Below are 19,579 nucleotides of genomic sequence, written 5' to 3'. Positions count from 1 at the left end.
GTCAGTCACAGGAGACCACACAGGTGTGAGGACAGCCAGCGTCAGTCACCTCGGGAGACCACACAGGTGTGAGGACAGCCAGCGTCAGTCTCTACATATGATCACACAGGTATGTGAAAGCCAGCGTCAGCACCCACAGGAGACCACACAGGTGTGAGGACAGCCAGCGTCAGTCACCTCGGGAGACCACACAGGTGTGAGGACAGCCAGCGTCAGTCACCACACTAATCACACAGGTGTGAGGACAGCCAGCGTCAGTCACAGGAGACCACACAGGTGTGAGGACAGCCAGCGTCAGTCACAGGAGACCACACAGGTGTGAGGACAGCCAGCGTCAGTCACCACCTGAGACCACTCAGGTTGCGAAGAGCTGGACTTCAGTTTCCGAGGGACCTAGTGGAGGCCTTGAGAGGGGTCCCCTAGGGGGCACCTGTGTGCCCCCACCCGAGCCGCACACAGCTGTGAGTGGCGCTGGGCAGACCCAGAGCCCACACGCCCACCCTGCCCTGCCTCGATGGTGCACTCCCTCCAGTTCATAACCAAGTCACGTTTTGGTGATTATCGCAGTGTTTCCAACATTGCCACACCAGGGTGAAGTGTGACTGGTGACACTCGACGTTGCTCTGGTCGGTGTGGTGGGGGCTCCTCGAGCCAGGCCAGGCAACGGGCAAACTTCAGCAGCATTACGTGTTCTGAGTGCTCCACTAACCGGCCACTCCCTGAGACACAGCAGTGACATTGGCCAATGAGTAACCTTACAATGGCTTTGAGGGGTTCCGCTGGAAGAGTTGCACCACTTTAAGTTAAAAGCTAGAAATATTTCCACTCAGCCAGCAGCAAGGCCTCTTACCAAACAATTAGCCAAGCTGTGAGCGCAGAGGGAAAGTTCTGGAAGAAAACTGCAAGTGCTGCTCCAGGGGAGACACAAATGCTAAGCAAGCAGGGCGGCCTTTGTGCTGCTAAGGAGAAAAACAGGGTGGTCTGCACGGCTGGTCACGCCAGCCACACCCACACTGTCACTCTCTCCAACTTACCAAAGCAGCGGGCAGCCAGGAGGCGCCGAACAAAAGCCCAACGCTAGCAGAGGCCGGTCAGGCGGTTTAAGCAAAGAAGCTGCAGCGAGTTCTCCCAAAGAGCGGAGACGACCCAGGACGACGGCCACACTAGCCAGAGTTTCAGTGCAGGCAGTCGGCCCACAGTGCCACCCAGCATTGTACAGCTAGACAGGAGAAGTGCTGTCCGGCTGTGACGTGGAGGACCAAGCTGTCTCTCCCGGCAAAGGCTGCTGCGGCTCTGACTTTAACCTGAAACCAAGACTCCCTGCCCATCCCCAAGTCCCAGGGAGTCCACCCGGCCTGTGTTCCCAAGTGGAACCACAGCGCTTCTCTCTGCAGCTCGATTCACTGAATCATGTAAGCCTACTGTTTAGAGACACTGCTCAGAATAAACCTCCCTTTCACGATGTTCCAGCTCAGGGACAGTGCACCTGCCATCCAGGGCTCTTCTGGACACCAGTGAGATGCTGTTCTCACGTCCGCTGACGCAGCATGAATCCCACAGGCCACAGACCAGCGTGTGACCCAACTGGGAGGTCTTTTCACCCTCATATGAGAAACACATTCCCTACGCCTTCAGCTGCCCTAGATGGCAACTCCTCTGATGGATCCAGGCAAAGAAACCTGTAAAGCTTCTAGAAAAGAGTTAGCATCTCCAATGTCATTAAGAACATCCGTGCATGGCCGGCGCCGCAGCTCACGAGGCTAATCCTCTGCCTGCGGCGCTGGCACACCGGGTTCTAGTCCCAGCTGGGGCGCAGGTTCTGTCCTGGTTGCTCCTCTTCCAGTCTAGCTCTCTGCTGTGTCCCGAGAGGGCAGTGGAGGATGGCCCAAGTGCTTGGGCCCTGCACCCACATGGGAGACCAGGAGGAAGCCCCTGGCTCCTAGCTTCAGATCAGCGCAGCACGCCTGCCATAGCAGCTATTTGGGGGTGAACCAGCGGAAGGAAGACCTTTCCCTCTGTCTCTCTCTCTCTCACTGTCTAACTCTATCTGTAAAAAAAAAAAAAAAAAAAAAAAAAAAAAAGAACATCCGTGCTTTGTGGAGGAGGCCCAAACATGCACCATGACAGGAGCTGGAGGGAGTTGATTCCAGTCTCCGTGAGTGACCCTGCAGGGTTCAAGCCTTGAGTGGGGGAGGTCACCGCAGGTGCGGTGGAAGCAGCCAGAGGACAAGAAGTGGCGCCGCAGATGGACCGCACTGCCACCGTCTCACAATGAAGCCCAGGGTGAGGCGTCGCTTCTCCCGCACGCACAGAGGAAGCGGGGTCTCGAGATGGAAGCCGCTGCCGGTGAAGACACAGGGAACAGCGCAGGATGACCACAAATCTTCAGGTCATCATGGCAGCCTGGCAGGTGCCACAGCGGGCGGGCAGCAGAGCACGGACCCCACGCGGATGGCAGCTGTGCTGTGGTGGCATGCCGGCACACCACAGCACGTGCCACAGGGACACTAGTCGACACCGCCAGCTTCATGAGGTCTCACCCTAAGCAACTGTGGGGCGGGCATTGGGCACAGCAGCTTAAGTCACTGCTTGGGATGCCCAAGGCCCTGCGGGAGCGCCTGGGTCAGGTGCAGGCCCTCAGCGTCTGGCCCGGTTTCCTGCTAAGGCTCACCTGGGGAGGCAGCAGGTGCAGGCCCAAGCACCTGGGTCCCTGCTCACCGCGTGGGAGACCCAGATGGAGCTCCTGGTTCCTGGCTTCAGCCTGGCCCAGCCCTGGCTGCTGTAGACATTTAGAGAATGACCAGCATCTGGGACATCTCTGTTTCTCTTTCAAATAAATGAAAATAAATAAAAATTTTCAAGAAAAGAAAAAAGGACTTGTCACAGCCACCTTACCCCTCAGCCACCAACACTTTGTTTTGTGAGTTGCCACCCACATCGAGGCGCGGCCCTCCACCAGCAGAACATTCCAGCTTGGGTAACAGGCCTTCACAACAATGCAGGATTTTTCATTGAGCCAAGCACATTGTTTCAGACATAATGCTCCTGCGCACTTATTAAACCACTGTATGCGATTCACTTTATCGCAGTGGTCTACACACGACTGCAATGTCTAATACCTGTGCGGTCTGCCTGTATACACACAGTCCCCGGACACCAGCGCCCCATCCAGGAAGCCAAACAAGAACTCCTTCAGCAGCGGGCCCTGAGTGGCCAGGACTTGATGATCTACTCCAACGGCCTCCCGGATTTTTGTCCTGCATCCACCTTTGGAATAAACCCCGGGGACACCTCCCTCTGCTCCGTCCGCCTGTAGCCCTCCCTCGGCAGGGGCGTGCAGCCGGGGCCTCCCGAAAGCCTCCCCTTTATTCTCCTGGACCTCCCCCATCAACTCCCAGGTGACGGACGGTGGCTGACTCCCTGTGACGGCCTGCTCTGAACAAGCAGCCTCCGTGTCTTCCCGCTGGGGGTGGTCCCTTATTTCCGGTCTTTCTCTTCCCTTGGGTACAGGAACTCTCACACACAAGCCAGACTCACACAGTGTCTCGTGGACCCTGGAACTCCAGGAAGTGGCTGGGCCACAGGAAGACCCCAGGACCAGAGTCTGGAAAAGCACCCACGCTCCCCTGGGCCCCACTTCTCTCTTTCTCCGGCCCAAATGGCCAAGGCTGTGCTTGTGTAGCTACCTATGGAGGTGCCGACTCTGATGTGATTCAGGTTCATGGGGACTTCACACAGACTGGAACACCTTGGGTCACGTGTCATCCTGGACCAATTCTCTGAGCATCCAAGACCCACCCTGGGCAGGTGGTACATGTGGACCGTGTGGTTATGGGCACACGGAAGCCATCAGCCAGCGTCAGCAACCACGTGAGACCACGCAGGTGTGAGGACATTCCTGTAGCAGGCAGTCCAACAGGGCCCCCATTCCCCCAAGGCGCCGCGGGAATGGCCAGGAAGTGCTAGGCTGTGCCCCATTATCCTGGCATCTCTCACCAGCATGGCGCCGTCACTGACTGCCCCCAGCCATCCATTTGTCCATCCATCCATTCATTTACCGAACAGTCATACATCCCAGCCTTATACGAGTGCTAGGTGTGCAACAGTAAAACAAAACCCATGATCTCTGCCCTCAAGGTGCGGGCGGCGGTAGCACATAAGCAGACGGTGACAGCACCATGAAAGCTGTCACATACACTGGGGTGAGAGCACTGGGCGGGCCAGCAGCATGCAGAAGCCGCGCATGCATGAGGAAAGCCCATTGGCATCTACTCAGGGAATCCCAAGGCTGAAACCCCGTCCAGACTGCTGCTCTGCGGGGAGGGAGTGCGGGAGTCACCTGTCAACGCACGCTCGTGAGTCTCCGTGTCCACAGCACGAAGGATGAGAGGGAAGCTTTAGAATCGTTGTGATGAGAACTCGGCTGAACACCTGAACGGTCCGGAGGGAGCAGGGAGGGGAGGAACTGAAACCCGATTCAGCCTTGACCCCAAGAACTGGGACAGCTGCAAGCCCCTGTCAGCACCCAGTGTAGATCCAGCGTTGCTCCATCCGGGACACCAGAGCCAACGGCAGACTCAGAAGCAAGTAGTCACCTAAGCACCAAAGCTTTGCCAGGACGCAGCGTGCAGCAGGTGCGGACAACGAAGCTGCCTGCCAGGCGGACACAGAGCCTTCTCGGGAGCTCAGATCACGCTCCTGACACCTGCCAGACGCAACCAGCCAAGCTCCATCACTCGCTGATGCCTCAGTCCTGAACACACGACACATCGACTAGGCAGATCCAAAGCACAAGCTCGCCCACGTCCACGTCCCTCCAGCCTTGTGAGATGCGTCTTCCTGCAACCCTGCCACGCACCACCCTTCCTGCATGGAACACGGATGGATCCAGGCCACCACCGAGGTGGAGTGGGTGAAGCTGCCACCTGCGACGCTGGCATCCCACACCGGCCCCGTCAGCACCTGGCTGCTCCGCTTCTGATCTAGTTCCCTGCTAATAGCCTGCGGAAAGCAGAGACGATGGCTCAAGTGCTTGGGTCCCTGCCACCCACATGGGAAACCCAGAGGAAGCTCCTGGCTCCTGGCATTGGCCCAGCCCAGCCCAGCTCCAGCTGTTGTGGCCATTTGGGGAGTGAACCAGTGGATGCAAGCTCTCTCTGTCTTTCCCTCTCTCTATGTAATGCTTTCAAATAAATAAATAAATCTAACAGAGAGAACAGGTCATCCGCTACCTTCTTTGTCCAAAGAAACCACTAATAACTAATGAATAACTAATAAATAAATAAATAATAAAATAAATAATAAATAATAAAACTAATAAGTTTTTCGTTTAAATTTTTCATTTGGCTACAAGAGGAATAAATACTCACTGTAGAAAATTTGCAAAGACAATTCAAATCACCAAATCCCAACACCCAGACACAATCACTTCTGCACGTCAGGACATTCCGACAGCATGTGCTACAGAGGAAAAGTAAATTGCAAGAATATTTTTAAAATATTGCTCCCCACAGGGTAGATTGTATTATGTTCAAAGTATGTGAGCCCCACCCTGGGAGGGCTGATGCTTCCCTGCCTCATTGCCTCAGCCTGAGGGGCCGCCCCTGTGGGGGATTACAACCCCCACCCTGCATGCGGGCCTCCAGGGTGACACAGTGACAACAGGGACAGGTGCCACTTCTAATCAGAAGCCTGGGATACCAGGAGGCTGTGACATTCTCTCCCTCTTCCAGCAAATCCGCACTACCCCACATGGACACCACGGCGCCACTTTGGACCCAGAGTACGGAGAACCTGGGCCAACCCAGTGCAAGCGAGAACTCTGGTCCTTGGAGGCATAGAGATGGGGGGGGAGGGGCGCTGTTGCCATGGCAGCGTAACTTACCCTGACAGCGATGCACCCCTCCACGTGTGAAGTGTGCTTTTCCCGTGTGTGCTGCAACATGTTGAGCCTTGGGATAAACATTTGCTTGAGTTTTTACTTAGGTTTCGTGTGCTCATATACATGATGTATTTTGAATCTTAATTTTGAAGCCTTTAAACTGATGTTACCTTAAAACTGATCAATTTTGTATTAATCTTTTGTACTAGTTAATGAATTAGTGTTCTGTATTAGCCTCTTTTTTGATTAATGCAAATTGGCTTATGGATGTAAGTACACTAAAATATTTATCAAACTCAACATTTAGAAATTTCAAACTATTATCTAATTTTAATTAATTTTTCTCAAGCCTCCAAAAATCAACAAAGCAGACGTAGACTTCTGTGGAGAAAGTGTTGCCAAACACTAACAGCACACTCACCCTACAGTGCTTACTGAACTCTACAGACTTCACTACATCTTACCGACACCCAAAACACACTAAAGCTCCATCGAATAAATTATGATAAACCTGTAAACAGTGATTCCAAAGTGAATTATCTGTATCTTGTGAATTGTTTACTGATATTTCGCACTTGACCCACTGAGCCCCCTACTCACTTTACAAAGCAGGAAAGTGTGCACAGAACACAAAAACAATTAAAAAACTTACTTCAAGACGAAGCCCACGCCTCCACGGGGCTCAGGGTCAGCAAGGGTCTTTGGGAGCAGCCGTGTCTTCCTGTAATGACGATGCACACTCACCTCGGTGCTTCCTGCTTCAGGACAGTGTCCTTCCCAGGGAGCCCTGGGGCCTTGCTCAGGCTCAAGCTGGAACGCAGAGGCCAGGGGTCTGCACAGGCCGAGCAGGAGCCAGGGCCACTCCCCAAGCAGGGAGGAGAAGCGGCCAGGAGGGGGCACTGCTGTGAGAGCACATGGTAGGTGAGCGAGACTCCGTGCTGGGGCACCAGGATCCCACAGTGGCGTGTTTTTAGAAGACATTTTTTAATGTGTTTCTTGTTTAGAGATTTATTTATTTGAAAGTCAGAGTTACACAGAGAGGGAGAAACCGAGAGATCTTCCATCCCTTGATTTACTCTCCAAATGGCCAGGAGCTTCATCTGAGTCTCCCATATGGATACAGTGGACCATCCTCCACTGCTTTCCCAGGCAATAAGCAGAGAGCTGGATAGGAAGTGGAGCAGCCAGGACTTGAACCAGCAGCCTATGGGATGCCGGTGATGCAGGCTGTGGCTTTAACTCATTGAGATACAGCACTGGCCCCAGGTTTTTAAAATTATTTCCCATTTGGGGCCAGTGCTGTGGCACAGTGGGTTAAGACCCTGGCCTGAAGCACCAGCATCCCATACGGGTGCTGGTTTGAGTCCTGGCTGCTCCTCTTCCCATGCAGCTCTCTGCTATGACCGGGTAAAGCAGCACAAGATGGCCCAAGGCCTTGGGCCCCTGTACCCACGTGGGAGACCCGGAAGAAGCTCCTGGCTCCTGATCAGCGCAGCTCTGGACATTGCGGCCATTTGGGGAGTGAACCAACAGATGGAAGACCTCTCTCTCTGTCTCGACCTCACTCTGGAACTCAGTCTTTCAAATAAATAAAATAAATCTTAAAAAATTATTTCCCATCTAACACATACGGAACACATTCAGTAAATCTTGTTTCCGCAGACACTGTATTGGCTATGCACTGTTCCCATGAGCACAGGTGCTGGATGAACTTTAATCATGATTGTTTTTATAAAACATCTGTTCATAGCACACTCATGCAGCAGCCTACCTGTAGTTATCTACTACCAGTAACCGCCTAGGGAAATCCCTTCCATCGGAGTTGCTAGGGCAAAAATTGTGCTACTGTGCAAGGGGTTTGATACATCTTTGTGAGCATCTTGGGCACTTAGTCACACTCACACAGCACAGGATGCTGTCCTGGGGGCAGGTGCTGGTGCAGCAGGTTAAGCCAGCTTGGGACGCCCACATTCCGGAGGAGTGCCGGCCGCTGTGCTTCCGATCCAGCTTCCTACTAACTGCAAGCTCGCGGGCAGGGGATGACGCCAAGTCCTGGGTCCTTGCTACCCCTCCTGGAGACCTGGATGCAGTTTAAGGCTCCTGGATTCCACCTGGCCCAGGCATGGCTATTTTAGGCATCTGGGGACAACAAGCGAATCAGGGATCTCTCTCTGTTACTCTGCTTTTCAAATAAAATAATCTTTAACAAAAAAACCAAAATGCCAATTTCTTTTTTTAAAGATTTTATTTATTTATTTGAGAGGCAGAGTTACAGACAGTGAGAGGGAGAGACAGAGAGAAAGGTCTTCCATCTGCTGGTTTACTCCCCAAATGGCCATAATGGCCAGAGCTGGGCTGATCCAAAGCCAGGAGCCTGGTCTCCCACGTGGGTGTAGGGGCCTACAGACTTGGGCCATCCTCTGCTGCTTTTCCAGGCCACAGCAGAGAGCTGGATCAGAAGTGGAGCAGCTGGGACTAGAACTGATACTTATATGGGACTGCAGGTGGCGGCTTTACCCACTATGCCATAGCACCAGACCCCAAAATGCCATTTTCAACATCGTTTTTAGCACTGTTAAAAAGTCTTGCCAGTTTGGTGGGTAGAACACTTCTTGGATTTCTAGTGAGGCTGAGCTGAGTGATACGTTGGCACTGGGGCACATTTTCCTCATCTGTAAGGAGCCTTTAGTGTTTAAAGGCAGCAGCACTTGGTCACGATGCTCGCGGTTTCCTGACCTGTGATGCTGATGCCATTCTTTCTACCTTTGGATACACAGGTCTCCTGCTGCCTGCTGGGAAGGGAGTGGGCCATCCCCTGCCCAGCCCCCACCCACAAAGCAGCAGGCGTCTCCAGCCTTGTCTTCCACCAGTGCCAGCCACAGGTCCTTTGGCCCATTCATTCATTCATTCATTCCATCACTATTGACTGAGCCGCTGAGATGCGCCAGGCACCACCCTGGATGCGGGGGCCACGGTGTGAAGAGAAAACTGCCTGTCCTTGGGAGCTCAGGCTTAGCATCGGAGGGAGACTACGTGAGCCAATGAGGACACGTACAGGAAGTGGACAGTGCTGAGGCCAGAAAAACCAACAGAGTGGAGGAAGAGGGAAGGGCCAGGGCAGCTCACCCCGGGGGGCGGGACTGCGGCACAGCGGGCTCAGCTGCCACCTGCTATGCCGGCTTCCCATCTCAGAGTGCCCTTCTGAGTTCTGGCTAATCCGCTCCGGATTCCTGCTAATGTGCATGGCAAACGCTGGGATCCCTGCTGCCCACGTGGGAGACTGGATGGATTTTTTGGCTCCTGGCTTCAGCGGAGCATAGAAAACCATTTAGGGGAGTGACCGGTGAATGGAAGATGTCGGTCTCCTTACCTTACAACCTTAAAACAAGAGGTCACAGTGGAGGAGACGGGAGGACGGACAGAGCTTGGGTCAAGGGCCTCTCCCACGGAGAAGCCAAGAGGCCGGGGCAGGGCACACATCATGGCTGTGAGGCACCCGGAGTGGGTGCAGAGGAGGGGCCCGGGTCTGAGATGGGTGAGGTGGGGATGGGATTACGCGGGCTTTGAAGGCTGCGGTGGGGGCCCGTGCGGCCCCTGGGTGTGGTCACGTGTGTCCCCAGTGGCTGCTCCGGATCCATCGCCCCACACAGGGCGGGGTCAAAACACACACCTGCAGTGGACAGGAGGAGGGACCTGGGATCTGCAGCCGACAGGGGGTGACCCACTAGAAGGTACCGGGAGAGCGGGATTTCAGTGTTGGCACCTCAGCTTGACTCTGCCACGCCAGAACATATTCCTACTTCAGAGCAACACACTGTACACCAGAAACACATACAGCTGTTAAAACAAACAATCAGCGTAGACGCTCTGACACTGAAGAGGGAGTGGACCACCGTGAGAAGCCTCTTTGGGCAACGCCGAGCAGGAGACGTCGCTAAGTGTGTCTCAGAGAAGGAGGAAACACCCGGGGTTTCAACATTCTATTTTATTAAAGTACGGAGTTAACAAGTTTTGAGTTTTCGTACATAGGAAAAGACTGGTCAAGTTCAGGCGCTGTGTAGAAAATCTCGCATTCAAAAAACAAACATAAATCCGGAATCGGCTCCGTGATAAAGAAATGAAGTCAGAGGACGTCTAAGCAGACCGGAGACCTTCAGGAACTTCAGACAGCACTCACAGTGCCAAGTTCAAGTGCTAATACAGCAAAGCCTAACCACGGAATCCAGCAACATCAAATGGTTCCAGAAGAGCTTAAAACATGAACAAAGTCACGACTATAAAACTTTCATAGTTGTTTTCGCAATGTAAAAAAAGCTTAAATCTTTAATAAAGGGGAAAAAATCCAGAATCCTCTTAAACCTCTCATAAATAGCTCTCAAGACATATATTAGGCATCTGCCATAAGCTCTCTCTACCTGAGCGCACCCCGGGACCCCGCAGCCCGAGGGACCACCATCAAGGTCACTCCACGGTTCTCACACCAGCATGGGCCACACCCACAATGGATCTGGACACACGCATTCTTCTACCCTTTCCCACTCACGTTTTCTCTGAAAGGATTTTGCTTTTAAAAAAACACTCTTTGGTTGAAGCCAGGTATTTCCACCTTTCAACAACTGTGTCTGCTGATGCTTTACTGTGGGGACAGAGCCCCACCTGTGTGTGGGCACAGCTCTCCGACCTGCAAGGTCACTGGCCCCAGGGGGCAGGGCGTCCCCTGGCAGCACATTCGCCAGCAGGTCATGGACAATCTCCTGGAAGAGAGCGCACCAAGAGCCAAGGGTGCTGGGGAGGCCCAGCGCTGGCCTGGCCCGCTCCCCTCCAGGAGGGGTAGCACACAGGTGCACATCAGAGCGAGTTCCCACTCAGAAAGGCCATGCAGAGAGGCAGGAGCGCAGGCAGCTCGGCTACGACTCTGCTCTGGGGGCGTGAAGCACCAACGGGAGGAGGACTTCTGGCAGAACCCAACACGGGCGCCAGCTCTGCAAGGCAGGGCCCACGGGGGCTGGGGGCAGCACTACGCGGAGGTCAGTCCCAGCGCAGGGTCCCTGAGGGCCTGGCAGCAAACGCTGTCCGGGGAACCCCCGAGCCACCCCCGGACACTGCAAGGACAGAAACAAAACAAGCACTGAACCAGGCGAGCATGCGCTAACAGTGCCCAGCCCAGGTAACAGGTGCAGGAGCCACGCGCCCGTGAGAATCCCTACACACACACACACACACACACACCCCAGCTTAGTGTTTCATTTAGGAGACTGCAGGGCACAGAGAACATGGACACACACACCACGCGTGCACAGACACACACGCAGCTCATCTAATCACCTGTGGGCTGGGCGTTGGGCTTAGCAACCACGACGCCCACATCCTCCACTGAGTGACAGGGTTCGATCCCCGGCTGTGGCTTCTGACCCAAGCTTCCTGCACATGCAGACCCTGGGGAACAACAGTGATGGCTCAAGAGACTGGGTCCTTGTCACCCACATGGGAGGCCTGGATTGAACCCCTGGCTCCCAGCTCCGGCCCCAGCCCAGCCCTGGCTGCTCTGGACATTCAGGAAGTGAGAGTGGACAGGAGCTCGCCCTCTCCCCATCTCCAAAATTAAAAACAAAAACCCACCGCTTCCGGCTTCCACCCCTCAAAGAGTCTGACCAGCAGCTCCAGGGATGCACATTTAAACCAGGGACGAAAGGTCATCAAAAGCCAGGGTTATGAGAAGCCATGGTTATCAAGAGCAAGGGTATATTATTTTTTTACCGTTATTAAAATGTACACTAATCTTATGGCAGCTCAAAGCAATTGGCACAATTTTTCCAGTTTCTTAACTCAACAGCACAAAAGGTGGGTTCTTTAACCAGGGCTGACCCACCCCCTGAGAATCGTTGATCAGGATGCATAACCATTAAAGCCCCTTCTTTGTACGCCCTCCGACCACCCCATCTCTGTCCCTCACCCAGACAAACCTGCCAATATTTTCAGCTGAGAACAAAAGAGCCATTGAACACGAGGCCACAAGCCAGGAGGATGGGCAGTGAAGGAAGGCAGGGACAAGGGGCCGCCCTGGGCCCGTCCTTTTGTGTGGTTCCCTGAGCTGCTTCCGGCACAGGAAGGGGGACTTCAGGCCAGGCTGGGAGCCTCCAGCTGGTGTCAGGGCCCGCAGGCTGCCAGCCTTGGCTGAGACCCTGACCCCAGCAGGGGGGCACTCCACGGAGCTCCACGCTGCGGCTTCTCACACCGCTCCCTATGGGCGGTCCCCGCGTCATCCCACAGAGGCCAAGTGTGCCCCATGCCCTAACCTGTACCAGCCGGGGGCTCCCACCCAGCCAGCTCATCCAGGTCCCCTAGCACCTGGCTGCCTGTCGTGAACAGGACGCCCTTGGACCTGCTGAGCAGAGCTGCCGCCCGACAAGACTGAGTGGACACAACAGGGATCCCTGCACACATGCACACACACACACACGCACACACGGGTGTGGCCCAACACATGCAGGCGCCACACCTGCTGCAGGAGCTCGGAGTGAGTGACAGCGCGGGTGGCGGTGCCACTGAACTTTGTGGAATTCAGACAGAGATGCTGAGCACAGACAAGTGAGGATCCTGCCAGGCGGTGGCTTCAATGGGGAAGGCCTGGGGGCCCAGGGAGCAGCCCGGGGGCGGGGCTAGGGGCCGGGGCGTGTAGTTAGTATCCTGGGACGGGGTTAGGATCCCGGAGGCGGAGTTAGGAGCCCAGGGGTGGGGTTAGGAGCAGGTGCCTCCTCTGGTGCCCTGTGGATGCCAGCTGTGTGGGAGCGGAGGCTGGGGAGTGGGGTTCAGGATCTGTTGGGGCTGGGGGCACCAGGTTTTGGCATGTTTCTCTCCGAAGGATGAGAACAACAGGCACACGGGTGGGTTTTACCCTTGTGAAAAGGCGCTGGGCCCCAGCTGTGTCTGGGTGTCAACATGCTAAAGCTAAATGCTAACACTAACACAAGTATCCGGCTTCCAGGCGCACGAGCACAGAAAGCATGGGTCACCTGTGGTCCCTAGGGCTGACAGCCTCAACTCCTTTCGGATAGACTCGTAGTTTCTTTTCAAATTTCAGAATGAAAGAGCTAACGAGGAGACTTCCTTCCTGAGAGCTTTTCCAGATCCATTCAAGCCAGCGGGGGGCGGGGGCTGTGAGCGTCCCACAGGGCGCCAGGCACTGCTCCAACCAGGACGCTTGTTCGGGGACAGCTCTCATGGGCTGCCGGGCTCCTCACACAGAGAACTGCCGGGTGGGGCAGCAGAGCGGGGCCACCAGCGTCCACAGGTAGAGCAGCACGCACATCCAGCACGAGGCCATCTTAACCCAGAAGATGGACCAGCTCCCGCTGAAGAACGACTCCATGTTGGCGCTTTCATAACTGCAGAGGCGAGAGACGCGGTGGTCAGGGCGGGGAGGGGTCTCTGAGCGGCTCCTGCTCCTCCACAACTCCAGTGACTGGCAGTGCGGCCCCACCGGACCACTGCATTCAGTGGCGCCTGAGGTGTTCCCAGCCTTTGCACAGCCCTCACCCCCATCCATTCCAGAACATTCTCAACACCCCACCGAGAGACCCAGGGCCCCCTTCCTCCTGTGCTCACTACGTGGGTTTTCGGTGGGTCGGCCGACGGTGGACGTCAAGGCCGGCTTCTCAGGGGCTACCTGCCGTTCTCACGGCTCCTCCAGGCCGCTGCTCGGCAGCAGGGGTCAGCGACATGGAGTGCTCACCCAAGAAGTGTCTCAGGTGTGGGAGGACCTGCAGCCCTGGTACCAGGCACCCCGACCTCAAAGGCTCCAGGGTACCAAACCCGCGAGCCGGCGAGTGTCTGTGTGAGGGACTTGGCCTGTACTTGGCTCCTTTCCCTGGCTCAGTGACAGCTCACTGTGCACAGCGCCTTCTGCTGAGCCGCCACTTGGCCTGCCCCCCACCCCATGCCCGGTCTGGGTCATCGCCTCCTCTGGGCTTCCGCGGATAACGCCGCTGGGGAGGTTGAGGTACCAGCTCCCTTTGTCGTGGCACAGATGCAGGCCTGGGACGGCGGGCCGACCCTGAAGCTCCACAGCTGACGGGCCGGAGCCCGCCGGCGGCTTCGTGGTGCGTCCTTGCCCGCCCTACCGCACCTCCTCCCTGGGCTCCTCCAGCAAGATGCTGGGCAGAATCTGCCCGGCCCCCACCTAGCAGGCCACCTCCCTCTGCCTCCTGACACTCAGCACGGTCACTCGCTGGGCTGGCCACACTGCCTGCCCCGAGCGATCACACTCACGAGGCAGCTGGAGCCCTGCACCTGTGCGCGGAGCTGGGGCCGTGGGACGGGGACAGCCGACTAGGAAGAGACATGTGTGTAATGACATGTGACAAAAAATCACATGGCCCAGTCCATGCACACGGGAGAACAGACAGTCTACTTTGCTACGTTTCATACTAACATGTTGTTTTTTCAAAGATGTCTAAAAGTTTTTAAATGAAAATGTGGGGCAAAATGGAAAACAATAAAGACGTGCGGCAGGGGCTTTTCCTCCTTTACTATGACTGGGCTCTGCGAACTGCTAGGGCTCGGAGCTCGCAGGCCAGCAGGCCGGGGTGACCTGAGCTGACCCAGAGGTGCCAGCGGCGCCCAGCCCTGGACAGCAGCCTGCCCCGGGAGCACTCACTTGAACCAGCTGGTGACGGTCATCATCACGTAGAGTGAGGCCAGCAGGAACACCAGGTGGAAGAAGGAGTAGCTGTAGACCGTGCCCTTCTTCTCGTCGTAAATGACCCGCGGCCCCTCCTTCACGCCGCCCTGCTCCTCGGTGTCTGTGAGGCAGAGGGGAGCGGGGCTCAGAGACTCCCACCCGCCAAGCCTGAGACGGGGCGAGTGCCCTGGGCGCCCCCCAGCCCCCCACTGCAACAACCTCGGCCACAGGTGTCTTAGCCGAGCTGGGGAAGAGCGGGCCCTTAGAAAGCATCACACACGGGCAGACACGTCGGGGAGAGGCAGTGTGGAGAGAGGTCCGCTCTGGTGCGGGGAGACAAGCGTGCAAACGTGCGAGTGGGGGCGGACTGTGCGCTGTGCCCAGCACCCCAGCAGCTGCCCGTGTGCCACCCACACCACACGGCTCTGAGGCCCCTGGTGTGATAAGCTCAGCAGGAGGCCACAGAGCAGCCTGGGACCCTCCGTGCCAAAATGAGGTGTGGGAACCTCTTGGTATTTTGCAAATCATTTCTTCCCCAAAACGTCCTTTGTGCCTTCTCTAACTCTCACTATACAGCTTAAATAGAAGGCAAAGTGCAGCCAGATCCTCCCCAGCCAAAGTCCAGCACGAAGCCCGCTGCCCCCAAGGAAGATGGGGCTGGGGAGGGGGCAGCTCGGGGACTGGGGCGGATGCTCGCTCCTTGTCCCCGGGAGCAGCGCCTGCAGGGCCACATAGGCACGAGACAAAGTCCTCTACTTACCCTTCCCATCGGGGCCAAAGCAAAAGCAGCACCGGGCAACCTGCACGTGCAAAAGGGCGAGTCAGGCGCTGTGCTCAGCTGGTTCTACGCCCAGCAAGCAGGAGGCCACCACACCCGGGCCTGCCCGCCCACCCACCGGGCCACATGTGCCTCCCCTCAACAGGCACCTGTTCCCCCCACGTGTGCTGCGAAACCCTGGGGACACAGAGGTGGTCACCGGATCCCCTCCAGTCGCCTGGGCAACGTTGATGAGGGACAGGTCCGAGAGGCCATGGAGGCGGCCTGGGGACCACAGCGCTGGCCTCCCCACCTGCACGGCCTGGCCGCTTCACCGTGCCCAACCCAAGTGAACAGCCCACACCACCAACTCTGCCATAGCACCTGCTGCTGGCGAGCTCAGCCTGCAACGCAGCGAACCCGAGCCGGGCCCCAGGTGGCTGTGCTGCCGCACAGGCCCCTGCGTGCAACCCTCTTCAGCTGCAGAGGCTGGGGTCACCACCCTGCTCTGTGGAGGACACTGAGGCCAGGCAGCTCAAAACCTGAAGCCGCTTTGCTAACCCAGTGACCGAGCAGGGCACACACACAGGTCGGAGACTCCAAGAGCATGACGGGTGACGACCAGGGGACGGTGAAACCACAGAACTCGGGACCCATTTTCCACTAAGACCACTGCTGACCTGGCCATGGACAGCATGGGCTGCTGCCTCTGTGGCCTCCGGTCCCTTCCCCATGCAAAGCAGCTTAACTGTTAACAAGACCAGGCTGGGACCAACTGTCACATGACGCCAGAAGGACCCAGCTGACAGAGTCGCCAGAGGTCTCTGTACCCAGAGAACCAGGGACGAAGCGGAGGGCACGAGGGTCTTCATCCCACACAGGCGCCTCCAGGCCAAGCCCGGTGTCCCTCCTGTGTGACAAGGACCCTGTCACAGAGGCCGGAGGCTCAGATCAATCACGAATCCACTCGCGATGCTCGTCCTGGGGCCTGCGACAGGGGCACAGCCTCCCCCCCCCCCCCCAACCCCCGCCACCGCCACACCCTCCAGCTGCTCAGTTCCCCCTGCAGACAGAAGCAGGCATCCTCGCTTTAACCTCCCATGCACTCGCTGTTCTCTGAGCTTCAACTGGCTCACAACAGGGGCATTGACGCCGCAGCCAGCCGGCCTCCGCAGGCGGCCTCTCGGCCAGCGCCGGGAACAAGGCCGGCCTTCTAGACATTCCGGGGCCCACTCTTTTCAAGTCCATCAGTGTTCCCCTTTTAGTGACCAGGGAGCTGTGAGTGACGCTGGCAGAACCACCACCCTGTGCAATGGCTCACTGTCTGCAGGTCAGGTGCAGGGGGACCAACCCCAGCCAGACACCAGGCTCTTTCATCCAGACAAAGCTACCGCGACAGCAGAGGCCAGACGGCAGGAAGGGCGGCAGCAGGGGTCGGGCACGGCAGATGGGCTCCTGTGCAGCAGCGGGCACGGCAGAGGCGGACAGACTGCACGGCTTCCCTGCTGGAAACCCAAACCCGCACGTTCCAGCGGCTTAACTTGTCTGGGCTTCCCTTCAGTCAGCTGCAGGTAACAGCACCTCACTGGGTTATAGGACGAAACAAACTTGTACACGGGAGCTCCGAAGAGATGAAGGCACAGAGCAAGTGCTGCACGTCCCAGCCTACCACAACCCGGGCTCCCTGGAGCTGCAGGTCCCAGCCCCACTACAACCCGGGGTCCCTGGAGCTGCAGGTCATGATAAACCCACACCCCACCTGAGCAAGAGGAGAAGGATAGGAACTCACCTCCAGCTCCGGGGCCGCGTACCGCCCCTGCAGGGCATCCGAACTTGATCTTGTTGTCGATGTCAAGCTAGGAGACAGACAGAGAGTCAGCAGGCGACAGCCACTCACTGAGACAGCGGGAAGCTAAGGCAGTAGACTGCCATGCACTTGACCCCTACAGAGGACAGAGGCTGAGAAGCGTGGCTTGGCGAGCGCCCTGGCTGCTCTGCTACCATCCAGCTTCCTGTCAATGCCCCGGGAAGTCAGCAGAAGATGGCCCAAATGCATGGGCCCCTGCACCCACGTGGGAGACCTGGATGGAGCTCCTGGCTCCAGCCTGGCCCAGCCCTGACCATTGTGGGCATGTGGGAAGTGGACCAATGGATAGAAGCTCTCTGCCTCCCCTCCCTCTCCCCGCCCAACCCTGGTCAATACGCATGACAATAAAATTTTAAAAAATTTAAAGCTTTTAGATCTTTCAGCCTAGGGTCTTATCCTCTACATTCGGGGTATTACAGAGCCCCAAATGCTTGTTCTGCAGCACACAAAAGCATTCCTGGGTTACCCACGACCCCTCCCCCAAGACAGTCCCAAGGGGGCAACACCATGTTGCCTCTGCTGCCTTTGTCCAGGACCCCAGAAGTCGTGACAACCAAAACACGCCTCTCCTCATCCCGCCCACAAGCTGGTTCACACTGGCAGAGTGATGCCCGGTGTGGGAGCCCCTGGTGCTGGCTTCACTGTTCTGGCTCACAGAAAATTCGGGAAGCCCGGGCCGCTCTCCGCACCACAGAGCCCAGACGCGGCCTCTAGGCCCGCACTCAGGACAGGTTCTCGGCACAGCCCGTGGGTGACCAAGTCCAGTCCTGTTCCCACTGTCCACACATGGATCCTAAGGACACGGGGGAGGCCACATGTGCCCTGGTACAGGGTCTCCACCTGGTGGGCTAGGCAGGGGCAGGCTTCCCAACACAGAGACAACCACCAACACAAGCAGCGGGCCCAGAACACACTGCGAGAAGGATCAGCCCCTCGATCTGCCAGCTTTCCTCCGTTAAGCCGGGCTCCCCCCAGCACCCACACCTGACTTCCACAGGGTCCGCAGCATCAGGCCAGGGGCCCTCGGGAGGAGCCCTCATTTGCCCATTTTGGTATTCACAAGAAATGCCAGGGGACGACTTCTCTTAGGCTCAACTAAAGCCGACAACGCCAGGGAGCAGCTCCAGCACCTGTGTCCTGCACCGGCCTCTCCTGCCGCCTTGAACAGGCCGCGGCCCCAGCAGTGCCAGAAGAACGGGAATGGGGGGAGGGGGGACACGAGCAAGCAGCCCCTCCCTTGGCTCCGGCAAAGGAGATTTGAGAGCCGTAAGCCTGAGGGTTGGTGGGGGAGGGGGCTACAGGGCAACATGGCCAGGAGGCCGCGAAGGGCCCCCATGGGGTCCAGGCTGTCACTCCCTCACAGCAGCTGCGCCAGGGCCAAGCCTGCCTTCCACCCTGACACAGAGACCCCCTCACGAAGGAAGTGTTCCGGCGTGGGGGGAGGGCTCACGGGCCTTGGTGCTTCCATGTCCTGCAAGAGAGAGACCCCACGCACTCGTGGCCGCGTGTGAAGGGTGGAGACCTTTCCCTTTAATCCACACGCTGCCCGCAGTCTCCACCGGGAATTCTGGACAGCCCTGTAATCGGGGTCAAGTGACATTCCCTGCAGACAGGGTGGCCCCCTCCTGCACGGCCACCCTCTCATTACCCGAGCCGGGGCAGACCGCCACCCCAGCAACACTTCCCTTCGGAGGCCCTGCGAAGTCTGAATTCCCTGTGAACTCCGGGCTGGGCTGTTGATAACCCGCTCCACGCTGGCCCCTGCCTGGCCACAGAGGTCGGGCGATTACAGCCCTTGGCTGCCCCCGGCCCACCCCATGCCTGCCTGTCTGCCGGCTGCCGCCCTGTGCTGGGTTCACCCCACCCCAGCGGTGCACTCTGATCACCCACAGTCGCCACCCGCTGTGTTTGGACAGACTGAAGCAGCACCTGTCAGCAAGGAAGACTGACAGCTCAGGGAGCGCTGGTGAGCCCCTGCTGGCCTCCACGGTGGGCCTCAGTCCGGGAGGAGAGGGCGGCTGGAAGAGGCTTTGCACCTGCTGGAGGCAGTGAAGATCTGGCTCCAGCCAGTCCAGCGAGTGCACCTGCGGCCGCCAGACTTGGGGCAACCCAGAGCCCGATCTGCGGCCGCCGGACTTGGGGCAACCCAGAGTCTGATCTCACAGACAGGCAGGCGTCAGCGCCCCACAGCCACGTGGGATTTTACTCTGATCACTGGCCCTTCACAGTTTGTCCCCAGCATCACAGAAGCGAAGGGAGACGCTGCTCACGGCCTAGAACCAAACTCTTTTAAGTGAGAGGAAGAGGAGGATGAAGGTGTGAACCTCTGACCCCGGCCCAGTGCCGCATCGGCTTCACCTCTTCCGGTGTCTCCCATGTGCATACCCAGCTGTA

General features: G+C 57.2%; 1 protein-coding gene across 1 annotated transcript in view; it reads right to left on the bottom strand.

Moving 5' to 3' along the window:
* Nucleotides 1-9,852: 9,852 nt before the first annotated feature.
* The window catches only part of SERINC5 (serine incorporator 5), an 85,999-nt gene continuing 76,272 nt past the window's right edge, over nt 9,853-19,579 (bottom strand). Inside the window, exons 9-12 of the mRNA XM_062212497.1 lie at nt 17,108-17,174; nt 15,322-15,361; nt 14,538-14,682; nt 9,853-13,266 (exon numbers count right to left, since the gene is read on the bottom strand). Of these exons, the coding sequence (XP_062068481.1) occupies nt 13,119-13,266; nt 14,538-14,682; nt 15,322-15,361; nt 17,108-17,174 (400 nt within the window). The 3' untranslated portion in view covers nt 9,853-13,118. The remainder of the gene's footprint in view (nt 13,267-14,537; nt 14,683-15,321; nt 15,362-17,107; nt 17,175-19,579) is intronic.

Source organism: Lepus europaeus, chromosome 15 (assembly GCF_033115175.1).
Source record: "Lepus europaeus isolate LE1 chromosome 15, mLepTim1.pri, whole genome shotgun sequence".
NCBI lineage: Eukaryota > Metazoa > Chordata > Mammalia > Lagomorpha > Leporidae > Lepus > Lepus europaeus.
Note: the sequence above shows the minus strand (reverse complement) of the source record. Positions and strands in the feature narration are given on the sequence as shown.